This window comes from Gastrolobium bilobum, unplaced genomic scaffold, assembly GCF_033153095.1.
Source record: "Gastrolobium bilobum isolate Gb01-03AN ecotype WA unplaced genomic scaffold, APGP_CSIRO_Gbil_v1 utg341757, whole genome shotgun sequence".
Classification (NCBI taxonomy): Eukaryota; Viridiplantae; Streptophyta; class Magnoliopsida; order Fabales; family Fabaceae; genus Gastrolobium; species Gastrolobium bilobum.
In genome coordinates, this window is record NW_026897087.1 from 1 (window position 1) to 23,829 (window position 23,829).

General features: G+C 36.3%; 1 protein-coding gene and 1 pseudogene across 1 annotated transcript; both read left to right on the top strand.

Moving 5' to 3' along the window:
• The first annotated feature begins 18 nt into the window (after nt 1-18).
• Nucleotides 19-2,172, top strand: LOC133304019 (uncharacterized; annotated as a pseudogene).
• Nucleotides 2,173-8,613: 6,441 nt separating this feature from the next.
• On the top strand, nt 8,614-10,171 carry LOC133304018 (uncharacterized; the record flags this gene model as incomplete). Its single annotated transcript, XM_061503992.1, has 2 exons — nt 8,614-9,876; nt 9,976-10,171. Coding segments are annotated over exons 1-2 (1,459 nt in total), but the record flags the coding sequence as incomplete, so codon positions are not given.
• Between the last annotated feature and the right edge of the window lie 13,658 nt (nt 10,172-23,829).

Sequence of the window (23,829 nt, forward strand, 5' to 3'; positions counted from 1 at the left end):
GAGGTCCCAAGACTCGTTTTCTATGTCCTCGCTGAAACCGTTTCCGCTATATACAAAACTCATCAACACTGGCCTCAGATTCTTGAATGGCTTGTGTCGTCTATCGCTTCAAACGACGACGACAAGTTTCGTGAAGTCGCGCTGTTGGTTTTGTGTTCGTTGCCAAACGATTGTTGTTTTCTTGTTTGCGATGCTCTCCGCGACCGCCGCCGCCTTCTTCATTCGTCGTTCTTGATTTCTCTGGCGTCGTCGAACCCTAACGTTCAGGTTGCGTCGTTTGGTGCGGTTGTGAGTTTGGTTCGGTTGTTCTCTGATCCTTCACTGTTCCATGAGCTCTTACGCGCGATGATGGCTGGCGTGTTCACACTATTGCACGGTTTCGAAGGTACCTATTTTCGAATCGCGTTCGTTGAGTTGATAAATCTGGTGTCTCAAGAGCCTCTTCTGTTGAAGCCTTACGTGAGTGACATGGTTCTCGACGCGCTTCAGATCGCGGAGAGTGAGGGTTTGACCAATGAAACGCATCGTTTGGCGTTTGAGTTGGTTATGGCCATGACTGAGGTAAAAGAGTACGGTGAACACGTGTGGCTGAACCTTCCTTCTCAAACTGTGGTTAGGTTGTTCCTCGTTTCTATGAAAATGCTTCTGTGTATTGAAGAGGATGGTGGTGTTGGTGACCATGACCATGACCATGACTTTGGAATAAAGTGTTTGAAACAACTTTGTGTTACACTTGGAGGGAGTAAAGTATTGGCAATTGCTTCAGAACTGTTGCCTCTTTACTTGGATTCCAAGGAATGGAAGAAGCGCCATGCTGGAATTACACTGCTTACTGTGATCTCAAAAGAGTTCTCTGATGAAATGGTGACCTCATCATCTTAACAACTCTCTTTGCTTTGCTTTCATATATATTAATAACTTTTTGACTTAATTGCTGGTGAGGTTTACTACTTTCTCACACTGTCTAACCTTTGTTTATTAATTACATTTTTGGCAGGTATTGATGGAAAATTTTCTTGGGGAAGTGCTGACCAAAGTTTTGAATTCATTCCAAGACTCTCATGCTCAAGTTAGGTTGGCAGCTTTTAATTTTATGGAGACGCCTACAAACTTTGTCCATGTGGCGCAAACCCTTTATCATCCTAGGCTTCTGAATGCTTTTTCTATTGCACTTGACAATGATCAGGACTATAAAGTGAAGGTATTGTAGATATATAGATGTGAAATTGAATTTGAATTTACTTGCATCATGTTAAAGCTGATTATTATGATCTACAAACTTCCATAACCCATAGATAGTTGCTTCATTTCCCTGAAACATAAATACAGGAGAAACAACTCTGAAGTACATATAAACTCACTTTGCTAGTAGTCTAGGGGATTAATTCAGTTTTAGATTATTCACTTCATCCATTGCTTCATTTGAATGAATTTTGCTGCTAGTTTTTTGGTATGCCACTCATGACTATATAAACAAAGGTATAATCCCTGGTGTATAGTTAAAAGGTACCTCCTCTTATTATGATCAAGATACATACCTCCTCTCAATCTCATGTTGAAATTTTTTAGCAATTTATCTTTTGATAGTTTTTCTTTGAAATGAACACTTGGGGTGGGATCGTTGGCAATGCTTGGAAGCATGAACAGTGTCTAGATATTTTACTCATCCTTCCATTCTTTATATTTTCACTATCACCGAGCAAGTCATTATTGTTATTATCATCAGCATGTGTGTCTTCTTTATCTTATTTTTCAAACATGTATTATAAGTTAATAATCTTGTGTTTCTTTTATAGGAAAAAGCTGCCTCAGCAATGCTATTCTTTCTAAGGAACACTCTTCCAGAGAGCTTAACTATGTTCAAGGACGTGGACACCGAAATGGGCAAATTGTTGTAGGTAAAAATTACAATCTTTTTTTATGCTGGAATTCAGTGTCTGTCGATAAGTTACCGTATAATTTATTACTAACAATAAAGTAGGATTTATCTTTCTTACATTTTCCTTTAGAAATTTTCATCAAGGCTCATAATATTCTAGTTTCCACCATTGTGATATGCTTATTTGATGTTTTTCAGCCATCTGCTTGCAAAGAAGTGTTAAGCAAAGAAGAATTGCTTTGTCAAATTTCAACTTAGTTGCACAGCGGTGTCATGAAGTAGCTCACAAGTAGTCTAGGCGAGAGGATTTTGTTATTAGTAAATCACAATTATTTAGTTGTATTCACATGCCCTAGTTTGCATCATGGTACCATTTTCTTCTTTTTTGTCACCTTTTCCTACACCTCTTAACGTGCACATCTAGACAGACCAGAGGGAAATCATCTGTGTTTGCCCTCAGCAGTTTTTTAATTAAATATCTTTAACATCTCAAAAAAAAAAAAAAAACATTGAGGACAATGAAAAGCACTGTGCTGGAATCTCCATTAACTCTGGTCCACGACACGATCAACTGATTGAGCTTTTTTTTTTCTTTTTTTCGCCTCATGAGGTATATCAGAAAAACTGAGTCCTAGTCCCACTTACCGAAACTGCGACTTATATCACACGTTTTAATTGCTATTGGAAAAGCAGCACCCCTCATTATGTAATATATACACAATTATACATTATATATTGCTGCCACGTCCCACGAGATAATAACTATTTAAATGTCATGGTCTAAGTATCTACATAGCAGGGATTTATATGGCAATGCCTAATTAATGTCTCTTCAAAGTGATCCAAAGATATATAACTACCCTTGTACTGAATTATGGAACGCTTTAAACGCAACAACCAATTCCAACCTATAGGAATACCCAAGTAGGTATTTCCTTTTTCCAAACGTGGAAAAAATTTAAAGGTGGCCAGAAAAAAAATTTCAAAAATGAAAATAAAAATTTTTATATTTGAAAAAAAGGAGTACCCACCACCGTATCACTTTGTATAGTTTTGTTCCCTTGTTATAAGGTTGCTCCCGGTCTGTGTCAGTCATGGCTGACATGCACAAGATCAAATAGTTGTCTCTCCGTCAATTGTGTCGGTCACCTTTTTTTCTCATCTGCTATACCTAATTTCCAATATTTCTTATTAGGATAAGTAGATGAAATGAAATCTAAAGGGTCCTTGCTTGCCATAAATTTATTATGGGGACAAAGTTTAGCAAGGAAATTATTTGGTATTGGGAATTGGTCTATTATATATACGAAACCCTCAAACCCCTAATGATGAGTATAACACCTCACAATTTTAAATCAAGTAATTAAAATATTAAGTGAGCAATCAAGTGATGGATTAGTGAAAATCCAAAAGATTAGGCCAAAATAAAAAGAAAGGGCAAAACGGTAATTAGCCAACACGCAACCCTAGGAAGATAAAAATTGAGTAGAAGGTCTCAGATGGTAAAAATAACCCTGGAAATGGGTTCAGAACGAAAAATTGAGTGGACAGGCAAGTTTCAGAAAAATCAGTGAATAGTGTATTTCGCGGGTAAAAATACCACGGTACGATTGCACCGTAAAACGTGCCGATTGAGTTTTGAGCTCTAGGTTTCAAATATGAGTTAAAAATGGTCTAATGAGTTAGGAAATATGATTTCTTATAATATTCGATGAAATTAAGACAGTTTGGGGAAGCGTGCCAATGGCGCGCATAATAGCTTAAAACAGTGTTTTCTCCGAACGAATGGAGGACTCTTAATTCATCTGATCAAGCCTAATTAAAGGGGAATAGTTAATGTTTAAAATTTGAGTTTCTAAATAGGTTGTGAATTTACAGACGTTTAGTGGAATCAGAGGAAAATTCGGATTAGTTTTAAATCGCGTGAGGTGGCGGTGGGACCCACCCCACTTAAGTGACTTAAGCCACATGTGCTTGGCACTATTCATCTATCACTTTCCTCCCTCTTCTTGCTCAAACCCGCAGCCACCATAGCCATTCCCCTCCAAGATTTCATTTCACCATAACATAGCCATTTCTTCACCAAATCCATTGATTCTTGTCTTGAAATTTGATGGAAATGGCCTTCTAAATCCATTGGTGGTACTCCCAAGCCTTGAAAGCCACTAGATTTTGAGAAAAACCCTCTCCAAAGCTGCGGCCCTTTCCTTTAGATTTGTGAAAATGGTGTTGATTGATGCTCCAATGGTGGAGTATGTTTAGGAGGAGCCTTGTGCCAAGCTTTTGGGTGAGTTTCCTTGTGTTCCAATGGTTTAATTTTGTGGTTGAATTTATGAACCCTAAAGAGGGCTTGTTGGATTGATGTGTTTAGAGAGCTCAATTGGAAAATGTTTGTACATGAATGTGTCTTAGAATGATGTGTAGTAGCCATAAATGCAATAAAAATTATTGATGAAAAATGTGAATTTTTAACTTAGAAAATTTTGAGGTTGTCATGACTTTGAGTTTTGAAAATGTGTTAGGATTGGATTGATGAGTTGTTGTATGATTGTATGTTGATATAATAGGATTGTATGAGGTGTGGAATGATTAAAGTTGTATGGAAATTCCTTGGAATGCCATAGGGTAAAATTCGATTCTTTGAGGAAAGATTGAGGAATTGATGTTGAAAAATGATTTGGATGATGATTTGTGTAGTTATATGGTGCTTAGATGGGTTGTGTTGTGCTTGGAGAGTGTTTGAATCAATGGAAAAAAATGAATTGTGTTAGAGACCTAAATGAGCCCAGAATGAAATATTTCGCAAAACGATGCGTAAATGTCGGAAAACGGAAAAACGACGATTGAACTAGCCTCTAAACAACCTAAGGGAGTGTTATAAAATGAGAAAGAAAATTTAGGAAAATAAATCTCAAATTTACACCTACAATGGCCGAACCATCAAGGGAGGATGGGGAGGATTTTTGTGTTTTTGCATTTTGATACTATTTGACGAGTACTGATGGATGTACGTTATTGTATAGGTTGCCGTACGTCGACCTGAATCCCGAATCTTGAATCAGTGAATTGCCCTTGGTCCGGGACCAAGTGGATTGAGGTAAGAAATGGGTTCATTGCATGTGTAATTATAAATTAACATGTATGGGTTGAACTGAGAGTGATTGGGAATGTCCTCTGTGTAGGCATTCCGCTGTGTACCGAGTTGAGGGATAAGCTGCTGCGGAGCTTGTGGAAACAATATTTCAGGTAACCTCTTGGTACTGGGGCTTGTTCCCCTTTTCTGTTCCACCTTGCCAGTTGATGGTAACGGTAGGAAGTGTGTATGAATAGTATATAACACATGAGCATGCATGCATTATTGCTATGGGTACTTATGCACCGAGTCTCTGGCCAGTAGACAGTTTTATTAGCCTTCGGGCATTTTCGGACTTCCGCTGGATAGGTCTCCAGGAGGGAGTTCCAGTTGACTGCGGTCATGGTGTGTGATCCGGGTAGGAGCACACTAGGAATGTCTTTGGCGTTTTGGTTGGTTTGGGCATCATGGTTGTGGTTTCTGTGAACACACCTTGGATGATACCCATAGGCTTATATATGCCGAGGGCGTACGTGGAATTGGGGTTACCATCCCGTATCGTCGTATTTTGTTTTCTTTATATTCCTCATTCTCTAAATCCCTTGCTATATCCCGTTTTCAAAGTGGTTGTTTTATTCTATTGATATGCATCGAAGTGAACCATTGGGTGGAGTTTTCTCCAGAACCTCTTGGTTACTGAGATATATTCGTATATCTCACCCCGTCTCGGGGCATTTATTTCAGGAGGTAGCAGTGGAGCAGGAGCCTCGGGCAAGAGGCCCGCAGAGTGAGCGATGGAGCGTTTCTTATTTTGCATTTTGTTGGCCGTGTGGCCTAGGCTAGACTTAGGGCATGAACATGTCATTTGTATTTATTAGTAGCTTCATTAGCATCTTGTTCATGCCATTTTGCCTAAGTCTAGTAGTGATGTATTTGGTTATGTTGTCTTTTAAATTAAGTTGAAATTTTAGAAGAATGTAATTTGAAGTTTTAGTTTCAAGTTGTAATTTGTAAAGCCATATTGTAATAGTATTGATGCATGTCTAATTATGATGGAAGGGCCTTAGGCCTATTTTAGGTTATGATAATATGTATGATGGAAATATGCATGAAAAAGGTGTTAGTGATTGCAACTACTTAAGAATGATTAATATGGACTCTATGTTTAATCAAAAAAGAGCATAGAGATGTCCCCTAGGGACGTGCCATATGCCATTTTGAAGGTTGAGATGTCCTCTACCTTGTGTCAAAATTTAAGGAAAATCTGGGTTGATCTTCGGCCTGAAATAAATAGAGAAACGCGGACTGCTCATGTGCCCCTGCACCTGAGGCAGATTCTGGACCGGATTTGGGAAATTAATTCCCGCTTCGTTTCTCAGTCAAATTGAGTGTGTGATATATCAAAATGAAGTTTTAGATGTCTAGTTTGTAGGATAAAAATTTGAGAGCAAATGGTTGAGTCGATTGAGTGCAGTAATTCGAGCAATGTGAGTGGTTTGGAGCTGTTTTTGGGGTTGTTTGGGCTAATTGCTTATCCAACTTCAAACGGCGATAACCGGAGCAAATGAGCTCCGTATTGAGCGTATGTTATCTTGTTAAAATGGGAATTAAGTAACACAAAGATATAATCTGAGAAGAAGGGTTGGTTGCGATCGGTTTGGTCGCAGAAAAACTTAGAGTGAAACATGTTCGAATTGGTAAAAAACGTAAAGTTGGAAATTGGCTAAGTGAGTTTATGGGAACTCCTTAGTAACTTATAATAAGTAACGTAAGTGATAAAAATAGTTTAAATAAGTCTTCCGCAAGAGTTTACGGTTACGGTCACAGCTTTTAATTATTACGCCTTTTTATGTTTTAAATGCTCGCGTAATAATTGGAAAAAAATTTATTCGCGTTTTATAAATGAACTGCTGTGATTGTAACTGCGCTTAATATCATAATTAATGTTAACAATACCGGTACGTAACGGGCTGTTACAATGAGTTATCTAAAACAGGTTATAGGCATCGAATGAACTTACATGTTAACATTTGTATTTACAGCCCTTAAAAAGATAATATTAAGTGATATATTTGGATAATTGTTTCTTATGTTGTAAGAGATAATTTTATCTTCTATATACATAAAAGTGTATGAGGTCCATGTGAAGAGAGCCCTTAAAAAGATAATATTAAGTGATATATTTGGATAAGATAATTTTATCTTCTATAAACATAAAAGTGTATGAGGTCCATGTGAAGAGAAGTGAAAGAAAAAGATAATATAAACCTCACATATTATATATATATATATATGAGATAAAATTATCTCTTACAATATTAAAAACATTAATCTCATAAATAAAATGATATATGATGAATGTTTAGACTAGATTACTTAACTAATATTGATGATGCATAACATATATTTAATTGATGGGTTTTATAATTCTCATTTAACATGATAATTTGAATTTTCCTACACACCCTTCGATTTCTGTGTCAACGTGGGTCCTACACATAATTTTTTCTTACATACGGGTCCCACATGTTTTTTTGTCTCTACAACATCAGAATTCAATTCTCATGTTGAATGAGAAATATAAAACCCTTAATTGATATAATTAATAATTGTCTTTTCATTCTCTATTGTGAAAATTATTGAAAATGTTAGGATTCTAAATTCTGTAATTATGTCACGTCAAACGGCCTGGAATAAAAGTTAAAGAAAATAAGGTTATTTTCTGATTTTTGTTTTTTTTAACATTATCCTCCGGTAATCTTATAGGTTCCCAACTAATTTGGAGTTCAAGACGGATTTAGAATTAGGATTTTAATCCCCTTTCAAAAATAATATTAAAAAAAATCTAACACATATTTGTATCCTCACTTGTTCAACTTTCACACGTCAATTATTGCATGCTTTTGATTTTGTTTGAACGAGCCCACTTTTGTCTAAATATTAGTAATAAAAACTAGTTTTTGGGACTTCTACCTACAGATCAGGATAATTGATTCTTGCCTCATCTATGACCAACAGTTTTATCAACGTAGGGGTATTAATTTGTCTCCAGCAACCTTATTTGAATCAATACAATACACTTATTTATTTAAATACGGGTATTAATTTGTCTCCAGGCTCCAGCAACCTTATTTGAATCAATACAATACACTTATTTATTTTCTCTCCATGTGCCGGGCGCAACGTCGTTTAACTTCTTGTTCTTTTTGTTAATATATACAGTAGCTTGTAATTAATTCAGTTAGTTAGAAGTCTGTTAGTTAGATGTTAGTTATTTCTGTTATTTACAATTAAAGAGTCTTTGCTTCCGTGCTTTAGTTTGATTGCTGTTGTATATATATCAGCAATGTAACCTTGAGAATTCATTCAATACATTCAATCTTTTTCATCTTTTATCTAGTTTTCAATATGGTATCAGAGCTCATCTAGAGCTCTGGTATTCACCCTCTCTTGTTCCCAATTCTTCTCAAAAGATTTTCCTTCTTCTTCCTTTCGAAATTTTCTGTTTTCTTTTCATCAATCAAGAAAATGGAAGATGCAGCATCAGCACCAACTCAAAGAGCAGTACCAAACCAGAATACAACACCAGCACCAGAATCCAATCCCTATTACCTACATCCCAATGAAAGCTCATCGCTGGTCTTAGTATCTCCTTCAATGAATGGAAAGAACTTCCACACATGGCAAAGATCAATGCGTATGGCACTCCTATCCAAGAACAAGCTTGGTTAATGGAACAATCAAGAAACCAGATGGTGACAGTCCTCTATTTGGTTCATGGGAAAGGTGTAACACTATGATAATTTCTTGGCTCAATCGATCCATCTCAGAATCCATTGCACAATCAGTGCTTTGGATGGAGAAAGCAGATGATATATGGAACAACTTGAAAGACAGGTTTGCTCAAACTGATATGTTTAGAATTTCTGATCTTCAAGATGAAATTTTCAAATTGCAGCAAGGAGACAAATGTGTTTCAGATTACTTCACCCAATTAAAGATTTTATGGGATGAATTAGAAAGCTTACAGCCAATTTTACCATCTTGCGCATGTGGAGCAGCAACACAAGTAAAGGATACTCGTGAAAGGGACTATGTAATAAGATTCTTGAAAGGGTTAAATGACCAATTTGAACATGTGAGAGCTCAAGTAATGCTATTAGACCCTCTTCCATGTGTTAACAAAGTATTCTCATTGATTCTTCAGCAAGAAAGGCGCCTGAAAATAGGAGTCCAAGATTCACAATCTTTCATCAATATTGCTAAACAACAAAATTCCAGAGGACAACTAGACAGAGGACAGACTCGATATCATCCAAATTTCAATCAGAACTTCAACCAAGGTTTCAAACAAGGAAGAGGCCAAGGTTTTAATCAAGGAAGAGGCCAAGGTTTCAATCAAGGAAGAGGTCGTGGAAATAAGTTTTGCACATATTGCAAGAGAACAAACCATACCATCGAGACATGCTATCTCAAGCATGGATTTCCACCAGGATACCAAACCAGAAGACCATATGCTGCTGCTGCTGCTGCTGCAAACTTTGTTTCACTAGAATTTGATGATAGTGTACACAATACTGATCCAGAACCTGAACCAGAATCTCTGAATCTTGCCTTTTCAAAAGAACAACATCAAGAAATTCTGGAACTTCTACAAAGATCAAAGTTGCCTCACTCATCCAATATGATTCAAACCCACTCATCTGCTTTCAATATAGGTAACACAGTATCAGGTATAAAATCAAACCATTGGATTCTGGACACTGGAGCTACAGATCACATCACATATATTTTCTCTAATCTTTCATGTGTCCAATCCATAAATCCCATACACATCACACTTCCAAATGGCACTCAAATTACCACAACACAATCAGGCACAACAAGAATTTCTGATTCTTTAGTTCTTAAAAATGTTCTCTATGTACCATCCTTTCGTGTCAATTTGATTTCAGTAACCAAACTTCTTCAAGACACCCAATCCTACATTCTTTTTCATGACTTAACTTGTTTCATCCAACAGATATCAACCAACCAGATGATTGGTTCAGCTAAACAATTAGATGGACTCTACATATTGAAGACACATGAAGGATCTGTAAAGAAAAGTTTCTGCAATAAAGTGAACTCCAATGATGCATTGATATGGCACCAAAGACTTGGTCATCCTTCTGAACCAGTCATGAAGACCATGTCCATCTACTTCCCTTTCATTTCATGTAATAAAATAGATCCCTGTGATATATGTCATTTCTCAAAACAAAGAAAATTACCTTACATTTCTAGTACAATCAAAACTACATTTCCTTTCCAATTAATACATACTGACATTTGGGGTCCCTTCTCCACAACTTCTTTACATGGCCATCGATATTTCTTAACAATTGTAGATGACTATACACGTTTTACATGGGCTATTCTTTTAAAGAACAAAGCTGAGGCACGAAACAATTTAAAACACTTTACTACCTAAGTTGAAAATCAATTCAAATCCTCCATAAAAATCATCAGAAGTGATAATGGAGCTGAATTCCTTATGACTGATTTCTATCTCTCAAAAGGGATTGAACATCAACGTTCTTGTGTTGAATTGTAACAGCCCGTTACGTACCGGTATTGTTAACATTAATTATGATATTAAGCACAGTTACAATCACAGCAGTTCATTTATAAAAACGAGAATAAATTTTTTCCGACTATTACGCGAGCATTTAAATCGTAAAAAGGCGTAATAATTAAAAGCTGTGACCGTAACCGTAAACTCTTGCGGAAGACTTATTTAAACTATTTTTATAACTTACATCATTTATTATAAGTTACTAAGGAGTTCCCATAAACTCACTTAGCCTATTTCCAACTTTACGTTTTTACCAATTCGAACATGTTTCACTCTAAATTTTTCTGCGACCAAATCGATCGCAACCAACCCTTCTTCTCAGATTATATTTTTGTATTACTTAATTCTCTTTTTAACAAGCTATCATACGCTCAATTCGGAGCTCATTTGCTCCGGTTATCGCCGTTTGAAGTTGGATAAGCAATTAGTCCAAACAACCCCAAAAACAGCTCCAAACCACTCACATTTCTTGAATTACTGCACTCAATCCACTCAACCATTTGCTCTAAAATTTTTATCCTACAAACTAGACATCTCAAACTTCATTTTGATATATCACACGCTTAATTTGACTGAGAAACGAAGCGGGAATTAATTTCCCAAATCCGGTCCAGAATCTGCCTCAGGTGCAGTGGCACATGAGCAGTCCGCGTTTCTCTATTTTTTTCAGGCCGAATATCAACCCATATTTTTCTTAAATTTTGTCACAAGATAGAGGACATCTCAACCTTCAAAATGGCGTATGGAACTTCCCTAGGGGACCTCTATGGAGGGAGATATGCTCTCCCGAAGTTCGCCTAAAATCTGCCAATTCTACAGAAATTTCGCCAGAGTTTCCTTTGTTTTTCCAATAATCCCAAAATTGTGAACGATCATTTAAACCTCAAATGTACCTAATAAACACATGATAATACAGTAATAATCCAATGGGTGGCACACACAAGGACCAACAACGCCTTGGGGCACTTACAACCCAATCCAGTTTATAGTTATTACACAGTTTATACAATAGAGCTCACATTATATTCCTTACTTGTTTCAATCACATAGGTCCCATTCACATGTAGTTTCACAATATAATCATGTAATCATAACTCTAACATAGGCCTAAAGTCCTTCCATCTTGGTACATCATGCCTCTCTTACATTTACAACATACACGTAAATATTACAACTTACCACTTTAACTTCAAATTGCCTTTTACAATATTACAACACCAATTATAAATTTAGACATAAAATTACATGATACAAACTGCTAGGCCTAGGCATGCCAACATGAACAATATGCCAAATACTGAAAATGTTCCTCTATCACCCTGCGGGCCTCTTGCCCGCTGCTCCAACGCTACAGGTACATCCTGAAATAAATGCCCCGAGACGGGGTGAGATATACGAATATATCTCAGTAACCAAGAGGTTCTGGAGAAAACTCCACCCAATGGTTCACTTCGATGCATATCAATAGAATAAAACAACCACTTTGAAAATGGGATATAGCAAGGGATTTAGAGAAATGGGGAATATAAAGAAACAAACTACGACGATACGGGATGGTAACCCCAATTCCACGTACGCCCTGGGCATATATAAGCCTATGGGTATCATCCAAGGTGTGTTCACAGAAACCACAACCATGATGCCCAAACCAACCAAAACGCCAAAGACATTCCTAGTGTGCTCCTACCCGGATCACACACCATGACACGCAGTCAACTGGAACTCCCTCCTGGAGACCTATCCAGCGGAAGTCCGAAAATGCCCGAAGGCTAATAAAACTGTCTACTGGCCAGAGACTTGGTACCGCAGTACCCATAGCAATAATGCATGCATGCTCATGTGTTCTATACTATTCATACACACTTCCTACCGTTGCCATCAACTGGCAAGGTGGAACAGAAAAGGGGAACAAGCCCCAGTACCAAGAGGTTACCTGAAATATTGTTTCCACAAGCTCCGCAGCAGCTTATCCCTCAACTTGGTACACAGCAGAATGCCTACACAGAGGACATTCCTAATCACTCACAATTCAAACAATACATGCTACTTTACAATTACACATGCATTGAACCAATTACTTACCTCAATCCACTTGGTCCAAGACCAATGGCAACTCACTGAATCAAGATTCGGGATTCAAGTCAACGTACGGCAACTTATACAATTACGTACATCCACCAGTACGCGTCAAATAGCATCAAAATGCAAAATCACAAAAATCCTCCCCATCCTCCCTTGATGGTTCGGCCATTCAAGTGTAAGTTTGAGATTTATTTTTCTAAATTTTCTTTCTCATTTTGTTACGCCTCATTAGGTTGTCAATAGGCCAATTCAAGTGCCGGTTCGTCATTTTCGCGTCGGATTACATCAAAACGCGAAAACCGCAAAATCCCCCATTTTCTCCTTGGAGGTTCGGCCATATAGGTGTTATTTGGGGATTTATTTTTCTAAATTTTCTTTCTCATTTTATAACACTTCCTTAGGTTGCTTAGAGGCTAGTTCAATCGTCGTTTTTCCGTTTTATGACATTTACGCATCGTTTTCCGAAATATTTCACTTTAGGCTCATTTAGGTCTCTAAACACAATTCATTTTTTCCCATTGATTCAAACACTTTCCAACCACAACACAACCTATTATATCATCATACCATCATGCCACAATTCATCATACAAAGTCTCAACACCAAATTTCAAAAGTCCAAAGTCATGATCATCAATTTTTCTAAGTTAAAAATCCATATTTTTCACCAATAATTTTCATGGCATTTCTAGCTCTAACACATCATTCTAAGACATTATCATCTAATACACATTTTTCAATTGAGCTCTCTAACATCACCAATCACGAAATCAAGGTGTAGGGTTCATGAAAATAAACTACAATCAAACCATGTAAATGGGATGGAAATATACTCACAACCAAGGCTTGATGCTACCCCAAGACTCCTCCAAACAATGGAAGCTCAAATGACTCCATGAACCTCAAATTTCTCCAAAAATTCGCAGCTGTAAATGGGCAATAACTCACCAAAGAGAGGGTTTCAAGGGAAACTAATCGGTGGATCGGGTTCGGATGATGATTTCCATCGAATTTCAAGACAAGAATCGATGGATTCGGTGGAGAAACGACTAAGTTATGATGAAATCAAATTTTTGCACAATGAAGGGGATGGAGGGGCTGTCACCGTGAAGAAGAAGGAGGGGAGGAGAGAGAAAGTGTGAAGAAAAGGTGAGTTTGACTCACTTAAGTCACAGGCGGGTCCCACACGCATTTTAACTTTAATCAATCATCTAATTTCAACCACAAATTCATGACCTACGTATTTTTCTTGTTCATTTCATATTTTTGTTTCAAAAAAATACTGATAAAATTTTCACGCTTATCGGTACAATTATACCGCAGTATTTTTACACCGGAAAATCACTATTCATCAATTTTTCCCAAAATGACTCAAATCATCAAATTTTATCAAAATCGTATTTCCTAACTCAACAAACCATTTATAACTCATATTTGAAACCTAGAGCTCAAAATTCAACTGGCACGTTTTACGGTGCAATCGTAACGCGGTATTTTTACCCGCGAAAAACACTATTCACTGATTTTTCTGAAACTTGCCTGTCCACTCAATTTTTCGTTCTGAACCCATTTCCAGGGTTATTTTTACCATCTGAGACCTTCTACTCAATTTTTATCTTCCTAGGGTTGCGTGTTGGCTAATTACCGTTTTGCCCTTTCTTTGTATTTTGGCCTAATCTTTAGGGTTTTCACTAATCCATCACTTGATTACACACTTAATGGCTTAAATACTTAATTTAAAATTGTGAGGTGTTATATGAATCACCCCAACAAAATGGGGTTGCAGAACGTAAACACCAACATATCCTTAATGCAGCTCGTTCTCTTTTCTTTCAAGCCAAATTACCACTTAGCCTATGGACCTATGCAATTTCTCATGCCATACACATCATAAACAGAACCTGCACACCACTTTTAAATAACAAACCACCATATGAACTCCTATACAACAAACCACCATCACTTGAACATTATGTGTCTGCTCTAATTTCCGAATTTTAGCCTAAATGTTGTGTGTAACCCGTGAATTAATTCTTTATACATGCATTCAGATGTGATGAGTATTTGATATGGCCAACATCACTTGTTTGATGTTCTGTCTATTCTTTTCTTAATTGACTTTAATTAAGCGAAGATTCCTTCAGCAAATTTTTTTATTTTTATTTTTATTTTTACTTTTATTTTTTACAGAAAAATGTCAACACTACTGAATCTAGTTTATTCGCTCAAAAGTGCCAGACTGCCAGCAATTGAGAAAAAGATCGACAAGGATTCATGGAAGAAATGGTGACGAGAACTCAGACACAAAAGTAAATTAATTCTAATAATAATAGTTATATGGAAAAAAATGTGTACTATTTTAAAGGACATAAAATTATGTCATTTTAAGTAAAAAAAAAAAGATAAATCATGGAAGAAAAAAAAATTTAAGCAAAATCGGAGAGAGATTAAAAAATCGTAAAATTTAAAATCGTAATGTAAAAAAATCATAAAAATGTAAAAACGTTTGAAATATTGATAAAATCGTTTTGATGAAAAAAAATCGTAAAAATGTAAAACCGTAGTGATAAATCGAATTTTTAACAACTATTGTCACACCTCTTTATAAAATAAAAGGACATAAGGTATGTCATTTAAAATGACACACATTTTTCTCTAGTTATATATATAGTTTTAAGAACAAAACAATAGTCGATGACAAAGATTTCTCTTAAATACTATTGGGAATTTAAGTGTGGTCGATCTGCATTTCAAAGGAATAAATTAAATATGATACATCAAATACCTTAATTTTAGGTTGAGATGTAATATCAAATCCCTATCATATTCTTTCTTTATTCAGTGCATTTCATAAATTTAAATAAACTTGTTAATTATTTTAATTCACTCAAAGTGATCATCGTATATCTCATTCTTTTAATTCTTTAGCAGTTGTATTTTGTTTCTTTAATTCCCGTGGTTGACATATTAAGTTTACTTATGCATGCTAGTTAATGAAGCTCATCTTCCTTTATCAATTCATAATAAATTAATGATGACAGGAGCAAAAATGTGTTGATAACTCAAATTCTGATAAGGTTGTTATGTACAAAGTTGATTCTCCGACACATAAAGCCAATTGTATGAGAGAAGGTTATATTATTGGGTAATATATTTGTCATTTAAACAGGAAAATAAAAATTTTTCCTGCATAGACAGCAATCAAAAGAGAGAGATAACAATCAAAGAGAGAGAAACAAAAATTAACGAGCTCTTCATCTATTGTTGTATGTGCATGAAGTTCTTTTATTTTCCTCCTACATAATAAATATGGGTTTATTTTTTCTAAAGTTACTTTAGATAACTTTATGTCATGTTCACCAAAACGACGTCGTTTTGGAGCGGAAATCATGGTGTTTTTGTAATTTTAATTTATTTCAGGGTTATAATAGTCTTTATCATTCTATTTTTTTAATTTTTCAACCATAAAACTACGTCGTTTCAATGAACATTAGACAAAGTTGTCTAAAGTAACATTAGATACTTTTTTCCCCAATAAATATAGGGATTAAAGTTTCTGCTGTAACTTTACATAAGAGTGCCTGCTGTGCTGTTAAATGGTGTCGTTTTGCTCTTTTTTTTTAAATCAAATTACTTACTGTGCAACTCTTCTGTATTCATCTCGTTCGCATGCCAGTTTCTTTTTTCCCTTAATGGCAGTGTGATATTAAGGGAAAAAGCGTTGGAAAGATCAACCAGGAAGGCACTCGCTTATGCCCTATTGCAATTAGGTAATGCCATTTTAAATCTTTGCAGAAGTCTACCTCTTGTTCCCCCCTCTTCTTAGATGGGGCGAATCTTTTTAACTCTTAGATTGTCATATTATGGCGTTCGTTTACACCAGTTATTTATATTATGCATTCTATAGAATAGACTATAAGTTAACTGTTCAATCGTGCATTTAGCATCATGTAATATTAACTTTATTGCATTCCATTTTTTTTTTGTTATTGTCGCCATTTTAATTGGGTTCCGCGATCACCCACTCCGACCAAAACATGTCATTCTCTCGATGCGATTAATTCATATGTCAGTAAAGATAGTCAAATTACTGAATGATCTTTCCAACGCTTTTTCCCTTAATATCACACTGCCATTAAGGGAAAAAGAAACTGGCATGCGAACAAGATGAATACGGAAGAGTTGCACAGTAAGCAATTTGACTTTTAAAAAAAGACCAAAACGACACTGTTTAATTGCACAGCAGGCACTTTTATCTAAAGTTACAGCAGACACTTTAATCCCATAAATATATTATCCTATATTATTTTACCTTTTTTTGTCCTAAGTATTGGGTGATAGGTTTTAAGAGTTGGCTTTTTAACCAACTGTGACCCTACCCACAATGAAGGAAACTAGCCAGACATGGTCATAGCTGAATTACAATGATTCATAAAAGAAGAATAAGAATTGAAAAGGAAGAGAAAATAATCTCCAAGATCAATCTCCGCAAAAAGCTCCAGAAGTTCTTTTCAAGCTCTCCCTCTCTATCATTTTTGTCTTCTGATCCCCCTTTTCAATTTTGCACGCACGCGTTCAAAACACGGTGTCTTCCTGCTCGAAAACCGGCGCTGATGGCGCCTTTTTGTATGTGAAACAAGCAAATTTTGTTTAAATTTAGATACAAATTGATAAATGGGAAAGAAAAAGTTATACAGCTTGTTTGACAACTCTTAATTATTATTATTATTTAAATACAAAACTTTTTAAAAAATTGTTAAAATTAAAGAATTTAATTTTAAAATAAAATAATTTAATTTTAAAATAAAATAATTTAAATATGCGTTTAGTAGTTATGTATTAATAGTTATAAATATCCGTGAACTATGTGGTTAACACTAGGTCTCTTTGGTTCTCATCCCGTGTTGACCACCTATATATCACCTACTCTGTCCTATGTATATATGGTAATGGCGGAAAATTTAGTAAGTATTAGGAATGCACCAAATTTTTGATATATTTTTTATTTATAATTCATTATCTGATCATATAAGGAAAACTATAACACCTCACAATTTTAAATCAAGTAATTAAAATATTAAGTGAGCAATCAAGTGATGGATTAGTGAAAATCCAAAAGATTAGGCCAAAATACAAAGAAAGGGCAAAACGGTAATTAGCCAACACGCAACCCTAGGAAGATAAAAATTGAGTAGAAGGTCTCAGATGGTAAAAATAACCCTGGAAATGGGTTCAGAACGAAAAATTGAGTGGACATGCAAGTTTCAGAAAAATCAGTGAATAGTGTTTTTCGCGGGTAAAAATACCGCGGTACGATTGCACCGTAAAACGTGCCGATTGAGTTTTGAGCTCTAGGTTTCAAATATGAGTTAAAAATGGTCTAATGAGTTAGGAAATATGATTTCTTATAATATTCGATGAAATTAAGACAGTTTGGGGAAGCGTGCCAATGGCGCGCATAATAGCTTAAAACAGTGTTTTCTCCGAACGAATGGAGGACTCTTAATTCATCTGATCAAGCCTAATTAAAGGGGAATAGTTAATGTTAAAAATTTGAGTTTCTAAATAGGTTGTGAATTTACGGACGTTTAGTGGAATCGGAGGAAAATTCGGATTAGTTTTAAATCGCGTGAGGTGGCGGTGGGACCCACCCCACTTAAGTGACTTAAGCCACATGTGCTTGGCACTATTCATGCATCACTTTCCTCCCTCTTCTTGCTCAAACCCGCAGCCACCATAGCCCTTCCCCTCCAAGATTTCATTTCACCATAACTTAGCCATTTCTTCACCAAATCCATTGATTCTTGTCTTGAAATTTGATGGAAATGGCCTTCTAAATCCATTGGTGGTACTCCCAAGCCTTGAAAGCCACTAGATTTTGAGAAAAACCCTCCCCAAAGCTGCGGCCCTTTCCTTTAGATTTGTGAAAATGGTGTTGATTGATGCTCCAATGGTGGAGTATGTTTAGGAGGAGCCTTGTGCCAAGCTTTTGGGTGAGTTTCCTTGTGTTCCAATGGTTTAATTTTGTGGTTGAATTTATGAACCCTAAAGAGGGCTTGTTGGATTGATGTGTTTAGAGAGCTCAATTGGAAAATGTTTGTACATGAATGTGTCTTAGAATGATGTGTAGTAGCCATAAATGCAATAAAAATTATTGATGAAAAATGTGAATTTTTAACTTAGAAAATTTTGAGGTTGTCATGACTTTGAGTTTTGAAAATGTGTTAGGATTGGATTGATGAGTTGTTGTATGATTGTATGTTGATATAATAGGATTGTATGAGGTGTGGAATGATTAAAGTTGTATGGAAATTCCTTGGAATGCCATAGGGTAAAATTCGATTCTTTGAGGAAAGATTGAGGAATTGATGTTGAAAAATGATTTGGATGATGATTTGTGTAGTTATATGGTGCTTAGATGGGTTGTGTTGTGCTTGGAGAGTGTTTGAATCAATGGAAAAAAATGAATTGTGTTAGAGACCTAAATGAGCCCAGAATGAAATATTTCGCAAAACGATGCGTAAATGTCGGAAAACGGAAAAACGACGATTGAACTAGCCTCTAAACAACCTAAGGGAGTGTTATAAAATGAGAAAGAAAATTTAGGAAAATAAATCTCAAATTTACACCTACATGGCCGAACCTCCAAGGGGAAAAGGGGTGATTTGGCGATTTTCGCGTTTTGATGTAATTCGACGCGAAAATGACGAACCGGCACTTGAACTGGCCTATTGACAACCTAATGAGACGTAACAAAATGAGAAAGAAAATTTAGAAAAATAAATCTCACATTTACACTACAATGGCCGAACCATCAAGGGAGGATGGGGAGGATTTTTGTGTTTTTGCGTTTTGATACTATTTGACGAGTACTGATGGATGTACGTTATTGTATAGGTTGCCGTACGTCGACCTGAATCCCGAATCTTGAATCAGTGAATTGCCCTTGGTCCGGGACCAAGTGGATTGAGGTAAGAAATTGGTTCATTGCATGTGTAATTATAAATTAACATGTATGGGTTGAACTGAGAGTGATTGGGAATGTCCTCTGTGTAGGCATTCCGCTGTGTACCGAGTTGAGGGATAAGCTGCTGCGGAGCTTGTGGAAACACGAATTAAGGTAACCTCTTGGTACTGGGGCTTGTTCCCCTTTTCTGTTCCACCTTGCCAGTTGATGGCAACGGTAGGAAGTGTGTATGAATAGTATATAACACATGAGCATGCATGCATTATTGCTATGGGTACTTATGTACCGAGTCTCTGGCCAGTAGACAGTTTTATTAGCCTTCGGGCATTTTCGGACTTCCGCTGGATAGGTCTCCAGGAGGGAGTTCCAGTTGACTGCGGTCATGGTGTGTGATCCGGGTAGGAGCACACTAGGAATGTCTTTGGCGTTTTGGTTGGTTTGGGCATCATGGTTGTGGTTTCTGTGAACACACCTTGGATGATACCCATAGGCTTATATATGCCGAGGGCGTACGTGGAATTGGGGTTACCATCCCGTATCGTCGTATTTTGTTTTCTTTATATTCCCCATTCTCTAAATCCCTTGCTATATCCCGTTTTCAAAGTGGTTGTTGTATTCTATTGATATGCATCGAAGTGAACCATTGGGTGGAGTTTTCTCCAGAACCTCTTGGTTACTGAGATATATTCGTATATCTCACCCCGTCTCGGGGCATTTATTTCAGGAGGTAGCAGTGGAGCAGGAGCCTCGGGCAAGAGGCCCGCAGAGTGAGCGCTGGAGCGCTTCATATTTTGCATTTTGTTGGCCGTGTGGCCTAGGCTAGACTTAGGGCATGAACATGTCATTTGTATTTATTAGTAGCTTCATTAGCATCTTGTTCATGCCATTTTGCCTAAGTCTAGTAGTGATGTATTTGGTTATGTTGTCTTTTAAATTAAGTTGAAATTTTAGAAGAATGTAATTTGAAGTTTTAGTTTCAAGTTGTAATTTGTAAAGCCATATTGTAATAGTATTGATGCATGTCTAATTATGATGGAAGGGCCTTAGGCCTATTTTAGGTTATGATAATATGTATGATGGAAATATGCATGAAAAAGGTGTTAGTGATTGCAACTACTTAAGAATGATTAATATGGACTCTATGTTTAATAACTATAAACTGGATTGGGTTGTAAGTGCCCCAAGGCGTTGTTGGTCCTTGTGTGTGCCACCCATTGGATTATTACTGTATTATCATGTGTTTATTAGGTACATTTGAGGTTTAAATGATCTTTTACAAATTTGGGATTATTGGAAAAACAAAGGAAACTCTGGCGAATTTTCTGTAGAATTGGCAGATTTTAGGCAAACTTCGGGAGAGCATATCTCCCTCCATAGAAGTCCCCTAGGGACGTGCCATACGCCATTTTGAAGGTTGAGATGTCCTCTACCTTGTGTCAAAATTTGAGGAAATTCTGGGTTGATCTTCGGCCTGAAAAAAATAGAGAAACACGGACTGCCCATGTGCCCCTGCACCTGAGGCAGATTCTGGACCGGATTTGGGAAATTAATTCCCGCTTCGTTTCTCCGCCAAATTAAGCGTGTGATATATCAAAATGAAGTTTTAGATGTCTAGTTTGTAGGATAAAAATTTGAGAGCAAATGGTTGAGTGGATTGAGTGCAGTAATTCGAGCAATGTGAGTGGTTTGGAGCTGTTTTTGGGGTTGTTTGGGCTAATTGCTTATCCAACTTCAAACGGCGATAACCGGAGCAAATGAGCTCCGAATTGAGCGTATGATAGCTTGTTAAAAAGGGAATTAAGTAATACAAAAATATAATCTGAGAAGAAGGGTTGGTTGCGATCGGTTTGGTCGCAGAAAAATTTAGAGTGAAACATGTTCGAATTGGTAAAAATGTAAAGTTGGAAATAGGCTAAGTGAGTTTATGGGAACTCCTTAGTAACTCATAATAAATGATGTAAGTTATAAAAATAGTTGAAATAAGTCTTCCGCAAGAGTTTACGGTTACGGTCACAGCTTTTAATTATTACGCTTTTTATGATTTAAATGCTCGCGTAATAGTCGGAAAAAATTTATTCTCGTTTTTTTAAATGAACTGCTGTGATTGTAACTGCGCTTAATATCATAATTAATGTTAACAATACCGGTACGTAACGGGCTGTTACATTTTATGGTATCAGAGCAGTTTTGTTAGGGAACTCTGATAATGAATATATAGTTGTGTTGTGTGTTGCATAGTTGTATGTAGATTCTTATCGATTACTGCATATGTGATTCCTTAGTGTGGGTCTGATCAACCCATTCCTTTGTGTTACATGCGTAGTCATCGTAAGAAGCCTGCGTGGCAACCTTGGAACACCAAATGTAAGTCCTTAGCCTGATGTTGTGGATGCAGTGTTGACTGCTCCATGGACAAGAGATGGCAGTAAGTAAAATATGAATATTATAGGACTTCAGGGAAACATACTTAAATGTTTTGTCTGACCTTGTAGATGAAATTTATAAAGCTGGATTGTAAGTGAAAGTTGTAAACAAATCTATGATATGTACGGTATTGCATGGATGAACCTTGTAGTACCATGAATAATAAAGATATATAATTGAGATGAGTCCATAGTATGGAAAAGGTATTGGTGAAGCTTCCAAGTATATGTGTTGTATAGTAAAAACAATTATGTCCAGGTGGACGTGGTGGAGGGACTTCATCAAGGTGGAAGATTAGAACCTGTTGGGTTATTGAAAATGATGAACAGATATGCTTAGGCATGAGTTTGAATATTTTATGTTGACTAGAAGTTATAAGTCCTTGATGGATGATGTACACTTAAACAAATTGAGATGGTTCATGCAGAGAAATAAATAGAATAATTGATGATTAATCCTATGGGATTTGACCACTTGAAATTATAATGCTGGTCAATTGTTAAATTGAGATATATTGAAATATGGGATTTAAACTCATAAGGAGGTAGTGCTGATTAAACATAGGCGAGATGAATTAATTATGTATTATATGTATAAGGAAGAAGTTGAGAGAATCGCCATGGATGGCATTGAACAAGGTTCATTGAGAGTATGATTGTCCGTAACGGAATAATGGTTTAGCTTGACCGATATGCCATGAAGGAAACAAATATGACTATATGTGTGCGTTAATGTGTGGAATTCTCCTTGGAAATGGCTACTATGTAGAGATTCAGGTGTTACGAAGCATAAGAGGATTGATCCATGATGGAGGTCTCTTGGAAATCTCAAAGAATGAATATCGTAATTTAAATGGCCTAATTACTTGTGGATGTTGTAATGCATTGTGAATAATACCTAATGGCCTGATGGCCAGTATACCTATTCTGATGAATAAACGGATAATAATCCAGTGATGGCCTAAGTGCCAGTATACATATATATGTATGTACACCTTGTGATGGCCTGAGCGCCTAATTATCCGTGTTGAGGTAAATTATTAAATTTTTGTAAAAGGACAATGAGGCCGAATGAAATCCCCGATGATGGGAAGTATCTGAAGAGATTGTATGATTAGAGAATGAGCTAATGTACAACCTGATGGGAAATCATGTGATTAGTGTATGAACTAAGTTACAATAAAGTGTGGAATTATGTGTTTAGCAAAAGAGCTAATGTGTAATGTCAAAACAAAAATGATAAGATTAGTTAATGAGTTGAGGTATAAGTGTTAGTGCAAGGATTGATATAATTTTCCAGTGCACGGATTGAGGTGAAATTAGTCTTTTGTGATAGGACGAATATGTTTAGAAGATCCCTGTGTGATGGGAAGTATATGTGAGATGTGTACAGAACTTTGAGAAAATTCTGGATTCACGGAATAGAGATTATGTTATGAACTATGCCACTTGAATAGTCAAAGTAAGAGAGAAAATAATCTGTGAGAAGAATAAGCAAGGAAGAGATAATGGACTATGGATTTGAACGGTAACATGACAGAAAAAACTATTAAAAGTTAGAAAACGTGTACGAAATTACGAAGAGAATGTGAATTATGATAATAGTGACTTATGTGTAAACTATCAGTGAGAAGAATGAAATGAGAGAGTAAGACGAATTGACTTATATGTAACAGGGTATATTATACCACTACTGCTATGATTATGGGGATAGCCCCATGTGAATATACCAAAGATATTTTGCTGTTATATATACAGAGGTGAGACAGACACCAAATGGACTGGGTCC